Below are 21,146 nucleotides of genomic sequence, written 5' to 3'. Positions count from 1 at the left end.
CCCTAACACAAGTGTCTGTAAGTATTGGTGAAATTTAATTAGGGTGTCTACCAATGTTAGTTTCCTGGTGTCAACAAAGTATCATCGTTTATAAGATATTATCTTTGAGGAAGAGTGAAGGTAATATGGAAACTACTATTCTGAAACTCGTGAGTCCTAAAATATTTAATATAAAACGCTAGTTTTAAAAAATGCATTATGACACATATATATTCATTACACATAACCATTCTTTTGTGTAATTTTCTTTTAATATGAAGCAATGTGAACAGTTTCATTTTTAAAGTTTTTTTTTTAAAACATAGTGGTTGCCACCATAAACACACCACTGAATTCTTTCTACAGTTTGACAAATTATTTTTGCATAGTTTTTCAACAGGGCTTTCAGTTTCTATCTCTGCAGTTTTCATGAGGCAGGCATCATAACCTTTTGTTTTTTATTGTGATTACTTACCACATAGATCATTTTATCAAAATTATACTTTTCCATTCGATCTATAGCAGCTGCAAGATCTCTGAAAAAAAAAAAAAAATGACCGTAGATTAACTTACTATGCAGATCTGGGTAATAATTTGCTTCACTTACTTAATAGCAATGAAACTTTTCTAATTAAGAGCGACTGTTATTCCTCAGCCTCAGGTATAGGACCCATGCTTCTATCATCCCAATACCATGCTTAGCTGCAAAGCAATAATAACAAAATCAGCTTTGGGAAAAGAATTATGAAAGTGCTGTGCAAAGATCAAAAATAAATAAAAGCTCTGGGACAAGTAGTAATAATAACTAAATAGCTCCAGGCAAAGTGTTTGCAGGTAAACGCTTTACGATTTGCTAAGCCTTTACTGGAAAGAATCGCCTTCCTGTCACTTTTCAGCGATGTGCTTTCCTTAGAACATACTTAAAGCAGAGGGGATACAACACCTGAACAGGTGTCTTCTAGGTATTCTTCCAAAGCCTTGGGTCACTCATAAGCAATATTTTCTAAAGTATTTGAAAAATACCATAAATTCTTTTGACTAAAATTCTACTTATCTCTGGTTAAGTATCCAGTTTGCACACAATATGAAATATTAAAAGTAACAAACCCATAAACTATGAAATTTTAAGTAAACATTATTTAAATATTGAACTTACAAGTTACTTTAATTACCTTATGGGGAATACAGTCAATAAGTAAGTCATACCTTGTATGATGACATATTGTATCTAGACTTACCATGGTGATCATTTTGAATATATAGAAAAACAAAATCACTTACATTGCTATGAACTAGGAACTAACAGTGTGATAGGTCAATAATAATTAAAAAACAAACTCACAGAAAAAGAGACTAGATTTGTAGAATTTTAGAGGGAAGGGATGGGGGGTAGAATTGGGTAGTCAAAAGGTATAAACTCACAGGTAAAAGATAAACTTATATGATGTACAAAATGATAAATTCACACTGCCATATTTTACATAATGAAGTTGTTAAGAGTAAATCCCAACAGTTCTTGTCACAAGGAAAAAAATTTTCCTATTTCTTTACTTTTGTTATCTACATGAAATGACGGATGATCACTAAGTCTACTCTGATAAACATTTCATGATGTATATAAGTAAGTCATTAGGCTGTACACCTTAAACTTACACAGTGCTATATGCCAATTGTATCTCAGTAAACTGCAAGAAAAAAAATTAAAGATATTTTTGCTTAACACTACATGATGCTGGAAGAATTTTTAAAAGCTCCTAGGTCTTTGAAATGTTGAGTCATCAATATGCCATTTGTACTCACCTCATGCTCCTGATATAACAGAGCATGAATTCTGAATGGAGGCAAAAACTGTCTTGTGAGGGGCCAAAAAAAATTCTTACATATGTATAAAACACGTATGTATGTAATCCAGACAAATATGTGGTGATAAAATTTCATGAGGGTGGGCACAAAGAAAAATATGGCTAAAAACGCTCTTGAGAAGTGTTACAATAAAAGATGGTTGTAAAACACTGATACAGATTATCCCAAAAATGAAGTCATAAATATACACCTCCATTATATTTTTCTATTTGACCCAAGGACAAAAATGAAGAGAAACTTTTTGATCCAATGAAAAAAAGAGATGAATGTAAGAAAAAGTCCTAGGCTGAGTTTGTAGAATCTGAATTTGGAAGCTGACAGAAATGCCAGGTCACTGAGTTCAGGTCTCGCTCACCACGTAGGGAATCACGGCCCAGAGAAGTTAAGTGACTGATGATCACGGTCTCAGAACAAACACGCAGGTCTCAGCCTGTGCTCTTGTCAGTTTCATCCTGTACTCTTGTCTGTCTGTTATAACAATTCCTTTAACTCACATGCACACACACAGTTTGATTCTATAAGCAAACCATCAAAGGGGCAGAAACAACTGAAATTAGAGCAAGGTGAAAAGTCAAACATTTCTACACCTGGCAAAAAAGACAGTTATTCTCCCAAAGAAAAAGTGGAAAGTACAGGTATTAAGGTAAATTGACAGGAAAATCTGGACCTAATGATAGCTCTGCAAAAGATATCAGAGAAGAATAGTTACAGAGTCTCCATTCTGAGTGGACACATTTCTTTCTTTTTTATTTAAGTCTAGTGGACTTGCAATATTGTATTAGTTTCAGATGTACAGCATAGCAATTCAGTATTCCTGAAGAATATAGTCCAGATCAGTGGAGAAACAACTCCAGAAAGAATGAAGAGATGGAGCCAAAGCAAAAACAACACCCAGGTGTGGATGTGACTGGTGACAGAAGCAAGGTACGATGCTGTAAAGAGCAATATTGCATAGGAACCTGGAATGTTAGGTCCATGAATCAAGGCAAATTGGAAGTGGTCAAACAGGAGATGGCAAGACTGAATGTCGACATTTTAGTAATCAGTGAACTAAAATGGATGGGAATGAGTGAGAATTTAACTCAGATGACCACTGTATCTACTACTGTAGGCAGGAATCCCTTAGAACAAATGGAGTAGCCATCATAGTCAACAATAGGGTCCGAAATGCAGTACTTGGATGCAATCTTAAAAACAACAGAATGATCTCTGTTTCCAAGGCAAACTATTCAATATCACAGTAATCCAAGTCTCTGCCTAGACCAGAAACACTGAAGAAGCTGAAGTTGAATGGTTCTATGAAAACCTACAAGGCCGTTTAGAACTAACACCCAAAAAAGATATCCTTTTCGTTATAGGGGACTGGAATGCAAAAGTAGGAAGTCAAGAAACACCTGGAGTAACAGGGAAATTTGGCCTTGGAGTATGGAATGAAACAGGGCAAAGGCTAACAGAGTTTTGCCAAGAGAACGCACTGGTCATAGCAAACACCCTCTTCCAACAACACAAGAGAAGACTCTACACATGGACATCACCAGATGGTCAACACCAAAATCAGATTGATTATTCAGCCAAAGATGGAGAAGCTCTATACAGTCAGCAAAAACAAGACCAAGAGCTAAGTGTGGCTCAGATCATGATCTCCTTATTGCCAAATTCAGACTTAAATTGAAGAAAGTGGGGAAAACCACTAGACCATTCACGTATGACCTAAATCAAATCTCTTATGGACTATACAGTGGAAGTGAGAAATAGATTTAAGGGACTAGATCTGATAGACAGAGTGCCTGATGAACTATGGACGGAGGTTCGTGACATTGTACAGAAAACAGGGAGCAAGACCATCCCCATGGAAAAGAAATGCAAAAAGGCAAAATGGTTGTCTGAGGAGGCCTTACAAATAGCTCTGAAAAGAGACGCAAAAAGGAAAGATATACCCATTTGAATGCAGAATTTCAAAGAATAGCAAGGAGAGATAAGAAAGCCTTCCTCAGTGATCAATACAAAGAAATAGAGGAAAACAACAGAATGGGAAAGACTAGAGATCTCTTCAAGAAAATTTGAGATACCAAGGGAACGTTTCATGTAAGGATGGGCTCAATAAAGGACAGAAATGGTATAGCCCTAACAGAAGCAGAGATATTAAGAGGTGGCAAGAATACACAGAAGAACTGCACAAAAAAGGTCTTCATGATCCAGATAATCACGATGGTGTGATCACTCACCTAGAGCCAGACATTCTGGAATGTGAACTCAAGTGGGCCTTAGGAAGCATCACTATGAACAAAGCTAATGGAGGTGATGGAATTCCAGTTGAGCTATTTCAAATCCTAAAAGCTGATGCTGTGAAAGTGCTGCACTCAATATGCCTGCAAATTTGGAAAACTCAGCAGTGGCCACAGGACTGGAAAAGGTCAGTTTTCATTCCAATCCCAAAGAATGCTCAAACTACCGCACAATTGCACTCATCTCACACACTAGTGAAGTAATGCTCAAAATTCTCCAAGCCAGGCTTCAACAATACATGAACCGTGAACTTCCAGATGTTCAAGCTGATTTTAGAAAAGGCAGAGGAACCAGAAACCAAATTGCCAACATCCGCTGGATCATCGAAAAAGCAAGAGAGTTCCAGAAAAACATCTATTTCTGCTTTATTGACTATGCCAAAGCCTTTGATTGTGTGGATCACATAAACTGTGGAAAATTCTGAAAGAAATGTGAATACCAAACCACCTGACCTGCCTCTTGAGAAACCTGTATGCAGGTCAGGAAGCAAAAGTTAGAACTGGACATTAACAGACTGGTTCCAAACAGGAAAAGGAGTACGTCAAGGCTGTATATTGTTACCATGTTTATTTAACTTTTATGCAGAGTACATCATGAGAAATGCTGGGCTGGATGAAGCACAAGTTGAAATCAAGATTGCCGGGAGAAATATCAGTAACCTCAGATACACAGATGACACCACCCTTATGGCAGAAAGTGAAGAGGAACTAAAGAGCCTCTTGATAAAAGAGTGAAAAAGTTGGCTTAAAACTCAACATTCAGAAAACAAAGATCATGTCATCCGGTCCCATCACTTCATGGCAAATAGATGGAGAAACAGTGGCAGACTTTATTTTTTGGGGCTCCAAAATCACTGCAGATGGTGACTGCAGCCATGAAATTAAAAGACACTTACTCATTGGAAGAAAAGTTATGACCAACCTAGACAGCTTATTAAAAAGCAAAGACATTACTTTGCCAACAAAGGTTGATCTAGTCAAGGCTATGGTTTTTCCAGTGGTCATGTATGGATGTGAGAGTTGGACTGTGAAGAAAGCTGAGCACAGAAGAATTGATGCTTTTGAACTGTGGTGTTGGAGAAGACTCTTGAGAGTCTCTTGGACTGCAAGGAGATCCAACCAGTCCATCCTAAAGGAAATCAGTCCTGAATATTCATTGGAAATACTGATGCTGAAGCTGAAACTCCAATACTTTGGCCACCTGATGCGAAGAGCTGACTCATTTGATAAGATCCTGATGCTGGGAAAGACTGAGGGTGGGAGGAGAAGGGAATAAGAGGATGAGATGGTTGGATGGCCTCACTGACTCAATGGACATGAATCTGAGTAAACTCCAGGAGTTGACGATGGACAGGCCTGGTATGCTGCAGTCCATGGGGTCGCAAAGAGCTGGACACGACTGAGCAACTGAACTGAACTGATAGCTTATTACAAGATAACAGATTTAATTCCCTGTTACATTTCTTATAAATAAATTTCTCGAGTCTGGCTGTGTTTTGCTTGTGTGGCTTTTTTATTGTCCTGTCTTCTCCTTCCTATTAGCTTTGTCCCAGAAATAAGGGTGCTTGATAAACTTGTGCTGTCCTTGGTCACTCAGTCACATCTATCCGACTGTTTGCGACCCCATGGACTGTAGCCTGCCAAGCTCCTCTGTCCATGGGGATTCTCCAGGATAGAATACTGGAGTGGGTTGTCATGCCCTCCTCCAGGGGATCTTCCCGACCCAGGGATTGAACCCAGGTCTCCCGCATTGCAGGCAGATTCTTTACCATCTGAGCCACCAGGGAAGACGGATAAATAAAGACTGCTCCTCTTGGAGAGAGATGACAAAATGTAAGCGCCATGGCCTACTTCTCCCGTGGCCCATTTTACCACAAATCAGAACGAGGACTGGCGCTTCTGTGCCTGTTAGATGATCGTTACAGAGCGACGATGCCACTGAGCCAACATGAGCTCCTGGCAGCATGTGCACTCTGGAAATGTGCACATATACAATATTTGTAGTTGGCAACAAGGTACTTCAATTTTATAGTCTGTAGAACAGTGTATTCATCTCTGGAAGTCTATGATGTTTAATGATAAACAGTTTTCCACTTACTTTTCTGATGATATTAAACCTTTCCAGGAACTATAAATGGCAATAAAAATAAACTCAATAAATATATCTTGAGTGATGAAAACAAGAGATTTTAAGAAAGTAGGATTTGATAACAGTTTTGAGAATGAAATGGTTTCTCTTACATTAATCCTAGAACAAAGAACATGAGATCATACGTTCTAACGATGAGCTCCATGTAAGACACATACCTGGTCACATACAGAGACGTCCCATCACTTCGCATTACAGTACAAATTGCAGAGGGGTCACCGTTCCCTGAAAGATCTACTACAGCAGTGCCTTTTCTAGAAAATGCAAAAAAAAGGTAATTCTGAAACAACATAATGGATTAAGACCTTTAACAATACAGTATCTGTAACCTTATCTTTGGCAAACCAGAAGCTATTTTTATTCCTTAGGTAGCAATAAGCAGTATAACCAACAATGAAGAAAAACAGGAGGCAATCTGCACTTGAATAACTATTAAGAGTAGGTGTTTGGTTTAATATTTACTTAGCATTTTAAATTATGTAGCTTTGGATGAGGTAACTAAACTCACACTGTTAAACTCATACTTTAACATAGTGAGTTGAAAACGAGATTTCAACTACAGTTTAACCATGAAACATGTTCTTCAAATCCAAGTTATTTTAACACTCAATATTGGGTTAGTTTTTAACATGCAAGAGTAACTATGAGTAATAAAATTACCAAATTTTGTTACTGTCTTTCCTGCCCAATCAAAAATTAGAATCTGTATATGGCCATCTAAAAATTTTCATTAAGGACACTATTGAGGATGCTGTGAACCACACCCTCTTGTCTTTCTTAAGAGGATGCTGAGAGAAGCTGCTCGTTGGGGCTATGAAAAGGGGTACATCTAAGCAACTGGTCTGCTTCTGTGTTACACACGCCTGGGCTCCTATGAAGGAACCACTTCTCTGGCTGACGAGCTCAAGACTAAATCAGGAACCTACGGTAAGCAAAGAGGCGGGATCCCAGTGTGTGCCACATGACGTACTAATATCATTCCTGCCTTCCTATTATTTTTTCTGCTCCTGCTTCTTGATTTCCTCATTTTACTCTTTCAAAAGCTTTGGGTTGTTTTATAGCTATTTTCAGAAGCTGTTTTAAATCCTTTAGAACAGGATGGGATCTTTTTAAAGAGGCAGGGTTGAGTATGAAGAGTTCTATTTCCCTATTCCAGTTACACCATTATCAGTTTGTGTGAGCTTAGATCACTTTACACTTTCTGGGCTTGCTTCCTCATATGTGAAGACAAGATAACAGTCTTCCTCCCAAGCTTACCAGGATTCTGCTAAGGCAGCACAAAACAGCCTGTGGGAAACGAGTCTGAACGGCAGAAAGCATGATAACAATGCCGGGAAGGCTGCACAGAGACTGCGGTCTTTACTGAGAGAATACACCAATACTAACTTCCAAGAACACAAAGAACTTTCTAGAGAACAGAAACCTGATCATACAGTGTTTTCTGCAGGAGTCCTTTACTGTCCAGCAACTTCAAGACTTCTTGAGATTTTTCACGATAAAACGATTCTCCTGAATATTCATCAAAGTGTACTCCTAGACGCTAAGAGGGTTCAGAAACAAAAGGAAAAAGAGTTACTTACAAGTCCTATCATCTTACCCTAAGACAAAACAGGATGCTCTACAGTCTGTCACACAGATGGGGAAAATAAGGATTAAATCAAGTCACTCTGGCGCCCCGCCCTTCTCGTGGCCCCCTCCCCGGCCCCGTACCAGTCAAGCCCCCAGCAGTGGTACTGTGCTGTCCCGTAGGGGAGCTGCTAGGCACCTGTGGTTATTCAAATGCACGTGAAAGAAAAGTGAATATTTAGTTTCCCAGTCACACTACTCACACCGAAGTGTGAGCCTTTGAAAGCCTCAATGGCCACATGTAGCAGGAGGCCGCCAGGCTGGACAGCACAGGTGTGGGCATTTCCCTGGACAGGCCCGGAACACGTCCCGTCTCCAGCCCTACTCTACGACCGTGGGCCCTGCTCCCACTGTCCTTCACCTCGGTCCTGACTCCAGCCATGTGGGTTCTTTGCTGAAACCGTGCTCCGGCAGCCCACCTGATCCTCCCTCCTCTGTTTCACTTTTCTCCACGCACGCATCACCACTGAACACACTGTCACATTCTTGTTTAATCTGTACTGACTTGAATTTGTTTAATTTGCTGTGTCCATGCTAGAATGTAAAGTCCATGAGAAAAGAATTTATATATGTCTTTTACTAACTGTTATTTCTCCCATTCCCAACATGTTCTTAGATGAACAAATTTATAGCCATCACATATATGCCTAAGGAGGCAAGAGAAGAAACAATGGTTAAGAAAAAGTGAAGGGATGACAGAAGAAAAGAAATGGCAGACTGAAGCGAAGCATCAGGACCCACTTCACATTCAGCCCGTGAAGTTCATTCTTTAAATTTATTTCGTAGCTCTAACTTTCAGCCCAAAGGACAGCAGGTGAGCCCCAGCTATCAGCTCAGCGACAGACAAGAGATCTGAGCTTCAGAAGCAGCCTTTGCGCCAGGAGGCCAGCTAGGCGCTCTGATACACGACAGGGCAGCAGGTGAGCGGGGCACCTTGTAGATCCGCATGTACTCGTCGATGCTCAAGTCCCGAAATTTCTGCCAGAGTGCAAGTGCTTGCGTGTCGCCGAGTTCCAGTCGCTGGAAGAATTCGTGTGCTGATTTTGCTACGTTCTTATCATCCGCTGCTTCTTTATTAACTTGTACATAAACCTAAAGGCATCATAGTACATTAGATGAAGTACACTACTAGTCACTGTTATCTTCAAAACAGAAAAGAAGAAAACAAAACAATCCTGAGGATTTATTTAAAGGTTACTAAGCGCCCTTCTCACGAGTGTAACCTTTTCTTCTTCTTTTTTTTGCTATGCACCCTTAGTGAGCCCTACCGACCCCTTCTCAAAATGCATAAAGTGAAAGACACAAGATTATACAATACAGGAAGTAATCACACTGAAATGTAAATGTTCAAAATATTTAAAAATATCTGTGACATAGTAACAGAGGAAAACATTAAATTTCTGATTGAGGTTAATGAAAATAATGTGTGATTTTTTTTATTCTGATCCAAGTTCACATACTGCTAGGTCAAGAATGCCTGGTTTAGACTAAGCTAGCATTTCTTCTTTAAAAAAAAATGTGAAATTATTATTGCTGCGACTTCTCTGAGAAAAGGCTGAAGACAACAGATTAGTTCAATCTGGGAAACAAAAGGCCAAAGGATGATTTAGCAGTTATTTTAATGAAAAACATTTTAAACTCTTCTCTAAATCTGCAAAGACCAGGAAAAAAAAAAAAAAAACGAAAACCAAACATGTGATACAGGAAGACCTGTGGGATAGTTAGCTTAATTATACTCCAACTTGGGCTCCCGAGAACCGTGGGAAGCATTCACTTCAGCGTGCTTCTGCACGGTCTGTCCTGGCTGGCTTAGCTCTGCCCCAGCCAGTGATGGGAGTGCAGGCGGATGGCTTATTAAGGGCTCTTCCAGTGCTAGGATTTTGTGTTCACAGAATCATCTTCCAGTCTCTAAAATACAAGGTTGATAACTGACATAAAAATATCAACAATATAGCTCAAGTAATATTGAAGTGATGCATGATGGACGATAAAGATTTTACTTACAAGCTGTAACTCACTTCCAGGGTGAAACATGAGCACTACATTTACTAGCCTTACTTTTTCCAGCAAGCTATTAAAGTAGCATGATATAAAAAAAAATTGGCAAATAAGCTACCAAAAAATATGAGACCTCTAAACCCTTACATCCTCTTAAAATATCATGGTAGCAGCACTCAGGTAGAAAAAGTGGTTTCATTGCGGAGAATACTTTAGGACAACCGTAATGTGGCTCATGGCCTCCCAGGCGGCCCGATGATAAAGAATCCGCCTGCCGATGCAGGAGATGCAGGTTTGATTCCTGGGTCGGGAAGATTTCCTGGAGAAGTGAAAGGCAACCTGCTCTAGTATTCTTGCTTGGGAAATCCCATGGACAGAGGAACCTGGCGGGTTATAGTCCATGGGGTCGCAGAGACCCCAACATGACTTAGAGACTAAACTACAATGTGGCTTACACCCACTGGATACTACTAACAACAGGAACAGGGTATTAAACATTTACCTCAAGCTAAAAAGGTCTCATCTTTCATAGCTGGCTCAAGTTAATTACTGGGATGGCAAAAGTGAGGAAATAAGTGCTTTCAAATAAAGGCTGTTGTTTAGTCGCTTAAGTTGTGTCCAACTCTGAAAAGAGTTAATAACACACCTGGTCTAGAAACTGCTATCCTTAAAAGGTGTTGTCTGCAAGGTTAGCTCTTGGCTGCCATCCGGGGAACTTGAATTTTGAGAATGCTCCTACCAATCTAACCAGCAAGACTGGGTCACAGTGCCTCTAAACTGCTTGTGCGAACAATATGGTTTATGCTAAACATCTGCTTTTCTTCCAAGAGTTTGGAATTTTAGTACCAAGCTACACAGAGGGCGGCTACATAATCAGCCTCCAAACGAGCTTCCCTGGTAGACAACATTTCACACAGGCTGTCACAATTTGTTGCAGGAGGAATTAAATACGTCCTGGGTGACTCTATTAGCAAAGGACTTGGAGACTTGCGCCTGACCTCCTCTGGACTTGCCCCCACGGGCCTTTCCCTTTGCTGGTTTTGTTTGGCATCTTTTTGCTATAACAGATCTTAGCTGTGAGTTCAACCATATGCTGAGTGCTGTGAATCCTTCTAGTGAATCTTTAACTTGAGGGTGGTTTTGGGAGATCTGATACCTATCATAAAGAATTAATTTCTACATGGTTCTATGAATAAGTCAGTTAGAACACTGAGAAAGAAGATTTTTGGTAAGGTATAGGAAAAAAGAGACTCACTGCAAAATAGTAATCTGCAGACTTCCTGACCTTTGAATGATCTAGCCAATGACAACTGCTTAATAGCCCAGCCTGCAGAAGGCATACATATATCTATAAATGGCTTGTTATTCACAATTAGTATCTCCACCCTCCCTCCGTCTCTCCGCCCCTCTTCTCTCCACCTCTCTCTCACATACACGTGTGTGGGGTGTGTGTGCGTGCATGCACATTTGTATATTTAGAAGTAAATATACAAAAAAAAAACCCTTATTTTCAGAAGAGGAAAAGTATTAGATTTTTAAAAAAATCTAGGATCCTAAACTCAAACAGTCAAACATTTAAAAATCTAATATACACCCAAAATACTGATAAGAATATTTTAGGAAAAACATCACCAGAATCTTTTTCTTCCTTTCTTAAAATTTAAAATAGAAATAACTAAAACAAAAAGCCATTCCTAATTCATGAAGACAACCCTGGCATTTCAGCAACTTGTAGGGACAAACCTAACATTACTGAGAATCAACTGACACTACAAACAGAACAATAGAAGAGCCTTAGTTAGCACCCAACAACCTGCCTGTAAATGTGCTATATGAAACTATTAACAGTCATCAGCATGTTAGAAAAGAAATACTTTTTCCTTCAAAGTAAATGTTATACAATGCATTTCTGAAATTACACTTTTCAATTTACAGTTACTCTGAATCCACTACCCTCAGAAGGTATGTATTCTGAAGACAGCCCCCTTCTGAGGTTAGATCCAGACTCAAAGGGAATAAAAAGGAAATTGTAAATTTGCATTTGATATGTAACAGTGTGGCTGAATAAAAGTGTTTTTGAGGATGGAGAGGCGATTTTTCTCTTAGGTTACTAGAATGCAAAAGCCAGCTAAGAGAATAAAATAAATGTCTGAGACTTCCTGAAAGGAGTCTTAATCATTCCTTCTATTTCTAAATGCTGGGACTGCCAAAAAGCATGACATTTTATTTCTAATTTAATTGACTAATTATAATCAGCTCTTGGGATGATCTGCCCAAATGAAAGAAATAAGTGTGAAGAATTAAGTAGCAGATAATGCTCTCACTCCCCGCTCAGTCCTTAAGCTTGATTCTAGAATACAGGAGCCGCATATGCCCACCTGAACTCCTTGATGCAGGGCTCTAACCCCGCCCCTGCTTATTCTTGTTTTTAAAACTGAAAGTAACTGCTAAGGATGGTGAGCGTAACTTTGACACTAAAGATTCTTTTATCTCATTATCTGTTTGTCCTCTATCTTAAAATGAATTTAATTTTGATCTCATATTTTAGAAAATAACATGTCACAAATTCCTGACTATAATTCAAACAAGCTTTTTTAATGTTTCATGTATTGATCAGAAATTTCTCTGGTTGAGACCAATTCCTAATATTAAATAAAATATCAAAGAAATTCAAATTCATGTTACTATAATTTAATATATCAGTTAATAAAGTCAAAACTTCCTAGGTAAAAAAAGAAATTGTTGGATATAACTAATGTATTAATGACCAAACTTCTCCTCATTAGAGCATCATTAGCAGCATATAACTGGAGAAGGAGATGGCAACCCACTCCAGTATTCTTGCCTAGAGAATCCTGTGGACAGAGGAGCCTGGTGGGCTGCTGTCCATGGGGTCGCACAGTCAGACAGGACTGAAGCGACTTTGCATGCATGCATGCATGCATTGGAGAAGGAAATGGCAACCCACCCCAGTGTTCTTGCCTGGAGAATCCCAGGGACAGAGGAGCCTGATGGGCTGCCGTCTGTGGGGTCACACAGAGTCGGACACGACTGAAGTGACTTAGCAGCAGCCAGCAGCATATAAACAGCATTTTACCATCCCTTTATCTTCTTTTAATGTTTGGAATTTCTGATTTTATTCTCTGTGTATATATAATTACATTCATGATATCTTAACACCTCTATCAAAGGGTGACAGTTAACTGCCTTGCTGTGGATCGCCATGCACATGCCTAATAAATACTGTTCTCTGCTGAAAAACCTGTTCTTCCCACATTTCAGGGGGTGAGATGATGACTGAGCTCTCACCATGTAGTCTGGCCTTGCTCGGTGTTTCCATTCCTGTTCTAAGGACACCCAGAGAACGATGGGACGCTATAGGGCTGTCCGAGGGGAAGAGGGTGAGGGAGAAAGCATGTGGCCTTGGGGAAGACAAGTCCTGAGCAATGGTGATGCAGAGGAGCTGCCAGGAGAGAGGGCAGAACTGCGGAGAGCGAGAAGGGCCTGCGGGAAAGACTCCCCGGGGCAGCACAGGCTGGGCAGGCGCTCACAGGGTCCCCGCTCCTGGAGGCTGGTCTCAGCCTGCGGACCTCAGACCCAGCAGGACCTCCCGGGGCAGTCTGTCACACAAGCAGAGCTGGGCGCCTCCAGGGCATCACGGAGGCTCGGATCTCGGGCCTGTTGGTCAAGAGTAGTGTGGACGGAAGCCAAGAGGAGGTCCCGAGAGCTCCCTCGGGATGAACACAAGAGCCTCTGTGTGACCTGGGAGGTGGGGAATCCCTCACTTGCTGGCTCCCACCACTCTCAAAAGTGATGGTTGGGTTCAGACTCAGGTTTATAATTTAAAAGCTACTTCTTGTAGATGTTATAACAAGTAAAATCCATCTCAATCACAACAATCATTTTCCCTGAAAAAAAGTAATGTGGATTAAACCAACAGATTACGTTTGAATTCAATTCTTTAAACAATATGAACTATTAACTGCATATATAATCTTATATATGTCTAGAATTGATTTAGCATTGATTTACTTTGAGAAATTGTTTTGAGACTCTAAAGTTAGAAAGAAAAAAAACCATGGTCTTGATTTTAAAAAATGGGAGCAAGTAAACATTATCATTTATTAAATTGGTGCTTTGGTCCTGCCCTATCTTCTTTTTATTATTTTGCTACTGATATCGGGAAACTCAGGGTAAAATCTGTTACATATACATTACCTAGTAATACGTTATCTCCAACTTTCTATGTCTTTTCTGTTAAATGCCCATCACTGTGATTACCTCACATCCTTTACAAAAGGGGCAGAGTGAACACAATGAAATCCTTTAGGGACCACTCTGCCCTGTACGCGCCACTGCTCGGGGGCGTCCCTGGCGTCCAGCGCGAGCACTCGGCGCTCTCCTGGTTGGCGCCCAGCTTTGCTCCCTGATCAGGGAACTAAGATCCCACAAACTGTGAGGCAGGACCAAAGGGGGAAAAAAAAAAAGCCAGTGATAGCATACAAGGCTAATGCACACTGTATTGGCATATTTACCTCTTATGAGAGGCTGCTTATATTTCAGAGGAATCTCTATAGTTCTCAAAATACAATTAATATGCAACGTCAATGAGTGAAGCTCTAAAACCTTCTGTAGCGAAACACAAACAAACAAAAAAGCCACCAAACCAAAAAAGCGAAAACAGAAAAAAGTGACTGGGTTCTATGTTCTTAAAGGTACAGAGTTAGCTTTTACAAAGGTCCATTCAAGTAACTTAAATCTAGGGGGAACTCTGAGAAATGACTTTAAAAAATCATTAAAACTGAGTAAATGATGACCCCCATATGTCTATGATTTACATTTAACATTATTAACATTGTAGGAACTATTTCTTTTATGTTAGTGGGAAGGCTTTTTGAAAACTATTGCAAAACTTACTACCAATGTTTTCTTTGAATCAATAGTGCGAATTTTAAACAGCAAATATATTACTTAACTCATCAGCCAATTTGGGGGAGGGGAGGAACTATTAAAAGCCACTTCTCTGTTTTGTGAAAAATTAGTAGAACAAATGAAAAGGAAAGGTTTCAAATGTTGGTTAAAAAAAGTCCTAGGTCAATGCACAGCATGGCCAGATGTCCCGGTCAGAGAATGACTACCGGCGCAGAGAACAACATTTTAAACAGAGCAAAGCACAAGCCTGGGAATGGGGCAGAGCAAGGACTGGATTAAGTATTCTCATCACAGAAAACAAATGCTGAAACTATGAAATGATTTCTAACCTGGCTAAGAAACTGAAACTGCGGGGATACTGGTCAAGGTGCAGATTAGAGGCACCCAGGCCACGAAATCTGCTCCTGGATGGCCACAGCCAAATTCAAAACAAATGCGCCAGAAGACTCAAAGTGTGAAAGCTGGACTACTAATGGTGCCTGGGGTGCGGCAGTTTAACTTTGAAAGAAAGGGAAATACTTCGTGAATAATCACAGCCAGTGGGGAGGACTGGCCCAGAAAGGCACTCTGCAGGGCCCGTGGTGGGGTGAGGCCGCGCAGCACGCGGAACGCTCTGGAGCAAAGCTGCCCGTGCTGGACTCCTGGGCTTGGCACTCGGGTGCTTCACCAGCAAACTGCAAAATAAGTTAGATTTGCGACAAATGCTAAATAGTGTATCCTGTGATAGTTAGCCCTTCCTTGGAGCTTTACAAAAGGTTTCTTTATGCCATAACTTAAACAGAAGAGGCAAATTCATTCAAGCATTTACTGTAAGGCATGGTGTCTGAGGCTGCAGATAAAAGACCAAGAAGCCAGTTCCTTTCTCTAAAAGAGCTCCATCTGTAACTTGAGAAGGAAAAAAAAATGGGTTTGACCAAGGTTCAGGTTTTCTGTTTAGAAACAGGACAAAATCATTAACATTTGCTTACCACTCAAAAAGGGACAAACTTTCTCATTTATATTAAAAGCTGTTGCTGGAAGTAACCTACAGTGACAACTATAATTTTAAAAGAAAACTGGGTCTGCAAAAACAGAGCAAAGATAAGATAACCTAGAGTCTGCCATACTAGGCTCTGCATCTCCCTCCATTCAGCAAGGAAAGGAGGAAGAAAGCAGGTAAGTGCTCTAATGGATTGCTGTCTTCCATCACAAACAGCAAGGTGGGTGTGTTTGACTATCGCTCTTTTGTCTACAAATACTGCTCCTCTAAGAGGCTGTTAGGGCTTCCCAGGTAGTTCAGTGGTAAAGAATCACCTGCCAAGCAGGAGACACAGTTCGATCCGATCCTTGGGTTGGAAAGATCCCCTGGAGAAGGAAAAGACAACCCACTCCAGTAATCTTGCCTAGAAAACCCCACGGGCAGAGCAGTTTGGCAGGTGAGAGGCCATGGGGTCACATAAGAGTCAGACATGACATAGCAACTAAAACACCACCACCGTGAAGCTATTAGGCAAAAGAGCACTTAATGAAAGCAATACCACTGTGCCTTGAGCTTTTTGTTATTCATTAAAGTACCCCCTTCGTCTGTTCCTTACGTGTGTCTGTCAATCAACAATCTCTAATACAGACATCTGAAAACCCTCTTCTTATGAGTCTCAAGAGGCAGGAAATTGTATTAAACTGCATAGAATAAAATGTATGTTTAGGTTGCCAGAGAGTTTAAGAACAAATTTTACTACAATATTTAAAACATTATGGGCTAAAAATATTTATTACTATCAGGATTAAATTAAAAACTTCTGAGATTGGGTGGGAGAAAATGCAAGGAGTAACTCTCATATGTCAAAATGTACTCTAAATTCTTAAAGAATGTTCTTTGAACAACACAAGATCTTCAAGTGGTTTCTTGCATCTTCTGCACTGTGGGTTTGTCTCTGGGGCCTGGATCTGATGAAAGGTTCACTAAGCTCATGGTAAAAATACTCATGATTATTCATAGTTTTAGAAAATAATACAGTAAAATGCCAGGCACTAAGGCAGCATACTTTATTGACAGCCATAAAGACTTACTCATTTTTAAACTCTTAACTATCCATAAAACTCTCAGTGGGAAAGGGGGGATCTTTTGGTTAACAGTATAAATCAAATGGCTCAGTTGGTAAAATATCTTCCTGCCATGCAGGAGACTTGGGTTCAACCTCTAGGTCGGGAAGACCCGCTGGAGAAGGGAATGGCAGCCCATTCAGTATTCTCACCTGGAGAATTCCATGGACAGAGCAGTCCATGGGTTCGCAAAGAGTGGGACATGACTGAGTGACTAACACTTGCACTTTCATAAATCAAAACACGGGCATTTAAAATGCAAGTGAAGGTACAAGCGCAGGAGGAAATCACAAACGTTAAAGATCTTTAAGAATCAGATGTGTTTTGTTAAATTTAACTACTAAATAATATAACAAAAATGAAAACGACGCGCTCTCTGTGGCTCCGGCTAGAGGGGCAGAGTGTTGCTGGGCAAGCACTCTTCCTCACACACAACCTTCGTCTGATCCCTCTTATGTCACCAGAGTGGCTGGTAGGATCTGTGCTCCTTGTCAGGCCCAGAGAGAACAACTGGGACAATGAAGAGGAAACACGTTCCTGGAGATTAATTGGACAGGAAGAGCTTTATTCATGAGCTCCAGAAGAACTGAGGACAGAAAAGCAGAGTGTCCGAGGGAGTAAATGAGGTAGAATAGAAAGACGTGCACATTGGGCAAAAGCCAGGAAAAGGAGCTGAAAGACAAACGAGAAAGGACGCACGACCTGGAGAAATACACATGCCTCCCCTCTACAAGAGAACAAGAGCAAAGACGTGTATCTCATGTTTCCTCAAGTCTAAATGAGTTACAGTTATCAGAGAGAAGAAGGCTGCAGTACATAACAAGTAAAAGGCCAACAGGATTCTCTGCTGAATCTGATTGATATTCTGTGTGCTTATGCCGAGATTCTACACCTGAATAAACACTGTCCCAAATCAACTAAAATAGTAATAAAAGAAATATTTGGATAAGAAAATTAAAGTAAGTCCTTAGTAAAATATAAGCAACATTTTCAATAATTTTGGGTCCTTGTTTTAAGGAACAGTTTTGTTGTTGTTGTTTTTTAAAGTCCCTTAGGAGTAAAAATGTGTTACCAAGCTGCACTGTACTCTGAAAAAAGATGAAGCATTTTCTAATTTTTTTTTCGCCAACTTACTTCAAAGAGATGCTGCAAAGGGCTGGACTGGAGTTTTTCTTCATAGCCAAACAGCTGGAAGCCAGCTCCCAGAAGACCTGCCGCAATAATCCAAAAATGAGAAAATTAAAAAATGGAACAGTAGAGAACAGTCATGGCAGCGAACAGGTATGCATCCTAAGGATATTGCAAAACACACACTATCATGTCCTACTACCCCATAAACTGACACAAGTCAAATTCAGTATATTGAATCACAAATTCAATATATATAGAAGGGCTCACTGAAATTAATTCCACAGAAACCAAAAGACTATGAGCTCAAAGGCAGAGTCTGGGACTAATTTATCTTTGTGCTAACAGTGCCCAGCACCTCCCTCCCTACAAGATATCAGTAAACCAAGCATTTACTGAGCAACTACTCTGCAGAGGGACATCGTGCTACCAGGCCCTGGACACAGTAGATGCTCAAAACCTGTGAAAAGACAGTGACGGGAAGTGAGTTCAGATGATGCCTCTTAAAATTTGTAGATGTGAAAATAGACAGGAATCAGATTAGTGTTGCAATGACTAGTTCTCAAATAACTGAAAGTAAGACTCTGATTACTCTTCTCATCTCATTCAAGGTGACAGAATGCTTTTATCTGGCTATGTATTTGTCTTTCACTTGCCATTGTTTTGTTTAAGTTTTTGGTTTTTTTAGTCTTTTCTAAGTTCAAAATTTAGAGATGGTATCAATTCGAACTTTTCAAAAAATAATAGTTGAGGTTTGAAAATGACAATGGAAATTCTCAGTGCAGACTGTGAATATTTATATTCTTAAGGTATTTTGCTAAAAGGTGACCACAACTTTGGATTTGAAGGATACATGTAGCCTGGGCCAAGAGTAATTATAGGCAGTACAATTTAGAAAAATGAATGTGTTTCCATGTCAGTATCTAGCCTCGGATCTAAAGAAGCTGTTGCTGCTGGGCCTCGCTGATGTGCATCCTTCTATACAGGCTCAGCAGAGAGCGGACTGTTACCAAACACAGGGTGGGTAATCTCTGGAGCTTCGACAGGAACTAGAAGGATGACTAAAGTAAGTACCAGCACTATTCACTTTTAAGCAAAAGCAAATGTGATCATGATTCAGGGTCCTGAAAGTTGGGTGTAAAAAGACACCCAAAGCATTTTAAAAAATAGAGATAGGAAAAGTAAAGGCCAATTCCATTTGACATTCAAGCTAATACATTTCCAAAAACTAATTCTGTACTTAAGAACTGTCAGCCGACTTTTAATATGGGATAGGTGAACAGCCAAAATTAACTCTTTAACAATGATGGTTTGATGGAAATGTCGACAGATCATTAACCATAGTAGTCCTTTACAGAAAAACCACTACACTAAAACCCTGTAGCTAAAATTTAATGAATATCATAATCACATATCTGCTAAGGGCTGTGAACTGCCTGAATCAGAAAAACTCATATAAAGTGGATGCCATCTATTAAATCTGACTGTTGGGCTTAGAGCCCCAAACTCTGAGTGTCCACTGTGAGCTGCAGGTGGGTTTTTTAAATGCGAGGCATGTTTTCTGTTCCTCCACAATGAATAGTAAGGGCACTGTTAGGTTCAAGTTCTATCCTTTTTAGTGTCTAAAGAAGATTTTTATTAACTGAGAGGATAACGTTCATAAGAGATCATGATAAATTTATCTTTCAGAAACTCTGATTTCATTTCAGTAGACATGAAACATGGTATTTAGTACTGAAAACGTTACCAAGCCTTTCTTTTGGAATAGACTGTGAAAGACTTCCCCAAACAGATTCTTTCATCATTCTGAGTGCCTATTATGTGCCAAGCACGATGGATACAAGAATAACTAAGACATAGCCCACGCTTTCATGGAACATCTCACCTGGCAGGGGAGAGCAGCATACAAAAGAACACAGTCACAGAAAAGCCCATCTGGGTAGAGCTGGACGCTAGGAACTCGGTGACGTGAGAAGGTGGACAAGGGCGTGCCGGGTGTCAGAGAATGCTTTTCCGAGCTGACACAGGGGCTGGATCTTACAATGCACATGGAAGCTGCCAGAGATTGTAATGAGGACTTTGCATTTTACATGCTCCTAGTCCTTCCCTACCACATCAGCTTCATTATCTTGTCATCCCACACCTTCATTACTGCAGTATATGAGCTGGGAAGAGATCTCAGTAAACTCATGACATTAGAGACAATCTGTGGCATTCAACTGTTTGGGCCTCACTCTTTTCTTCCTCTCTTTTCATTCTGACCAATCGCCCACCCCATGACTTGTATAATTTAAGGGGAAGCCAAAATATCCCAGTTTGTTTTTCCTCTAGGCCACTGGCTCAGGGTATGACAAATCCCATTTCCTATAGGTTGACCCAGGGAGGCTGTTGAGAAGGGTGTATACCTAGTCTTACTTTTCCCCTAATACTTACATCTACATTTAACTAATGCATGTAAGCTACTTTAATAAAACCACAAAAGTCTATATTTTTCAGGGCTTTTTCTGTATATATGAAGTTTCCTTTCCCCAAAACTTACCTGTATGATGAGAATTATTCTAATAAGTAAAATACAAGATTTATGGAAAAGAGCCATCAGGAAAAAAAAAAAGGTAGGAAGCACTACTTCATCCAATGGGAGTTGGCCCATATTTTGCCCAGATGATCAAGTAACGTGATATTAAAACAAATTAAACTTAACAATGATGTGAAAAATAAAACCTTGAACTTACTTACTTACCAAACTGCATGCCCCAATCTCCAAGATAATTTATTCTTGTTACTTGATGTCCTAAAGCTTCTTTGAGATTTGCTATAAAATTTCCTAGTAATCAATAAAATACATAATTTCTCATTCTTATATGTTTTGGCATAAGAACCATCTAATATCAAAGCATAACAGAAAACTCTCTTGACAAAATTTACTAACTTTTTTTTAAAAACAAAAACATTCATTATTGTGTTTTCATCTATAATATGGAAAAGGAGTAAAAATTATTTTGGAGGATGTAATTATTCTAAATCTCACAATTTTCATCAACATTAATGGAGATTATAAATACACAGAGTAATGGTGATTCCAAGTCAATTCCAAGGACAGCAAA

The 21,146-nt window shown here is 39.8% G+C and overlaps 1 protein-coding gene across 3 annotated transcripts in view; it reads right to left on the bottom strand.

The window, feature by feature from the left end:
- Positions 1-21,146, bottom strand: part of RARS2 (arginyl-tRNA synthetase 2, mitochondrial) — a 67,402-nt gene that overhangs the window by 6,882 nt on the left and 39,374 nt on the right. For all 3 annotated transcript variants that reach the window (XM_043890540.1, XM_043890542.1, XM_043890541.1), the window contains exons 7-12: positions 20,783-20,866; positions 18,049-18,125; positions 8,836-8,994; positions 7,710-7,816; positions 6,435-6,530; positions 455-515 (exon numbers count right to left, since the gene is read on the bottom strand). In XM_043890540.1, the coding sequence (XP_043746475.1) occupies positions 455-515; positions 6,435-6,530; positions 7,710-7,816; positions 8,836-8,994; positions 18,049-18,125; positions 20,783-20,866 (584 nt within the window). The remainder of the gene's footprint in view (positions 1-454; positions 516-6,434; positions 6,531-7,709; positions 7,817-8,835; positions 8,995-18,048; positions 18,126-20,782; positions 20,867-21,146) is intronic.

This window comes from Cervus elaphus, chromosome 28, assembly GCF_910594005.1.
Source record: "Cervus elaphus chromosome 28, mCerEla1.1, whole genome shotgun sequence".
Taxonomy (NCBI): Eukaryota; Metazoa; Chordata; class Mammalia; order Artiodactyla; family Cervidae; genus Cervus; species Cervus elaphus.
Note: the sequence above shows the minus strand (reverse complement) of the source record. Positions and strands in the feature narration are given on the sequence as shown.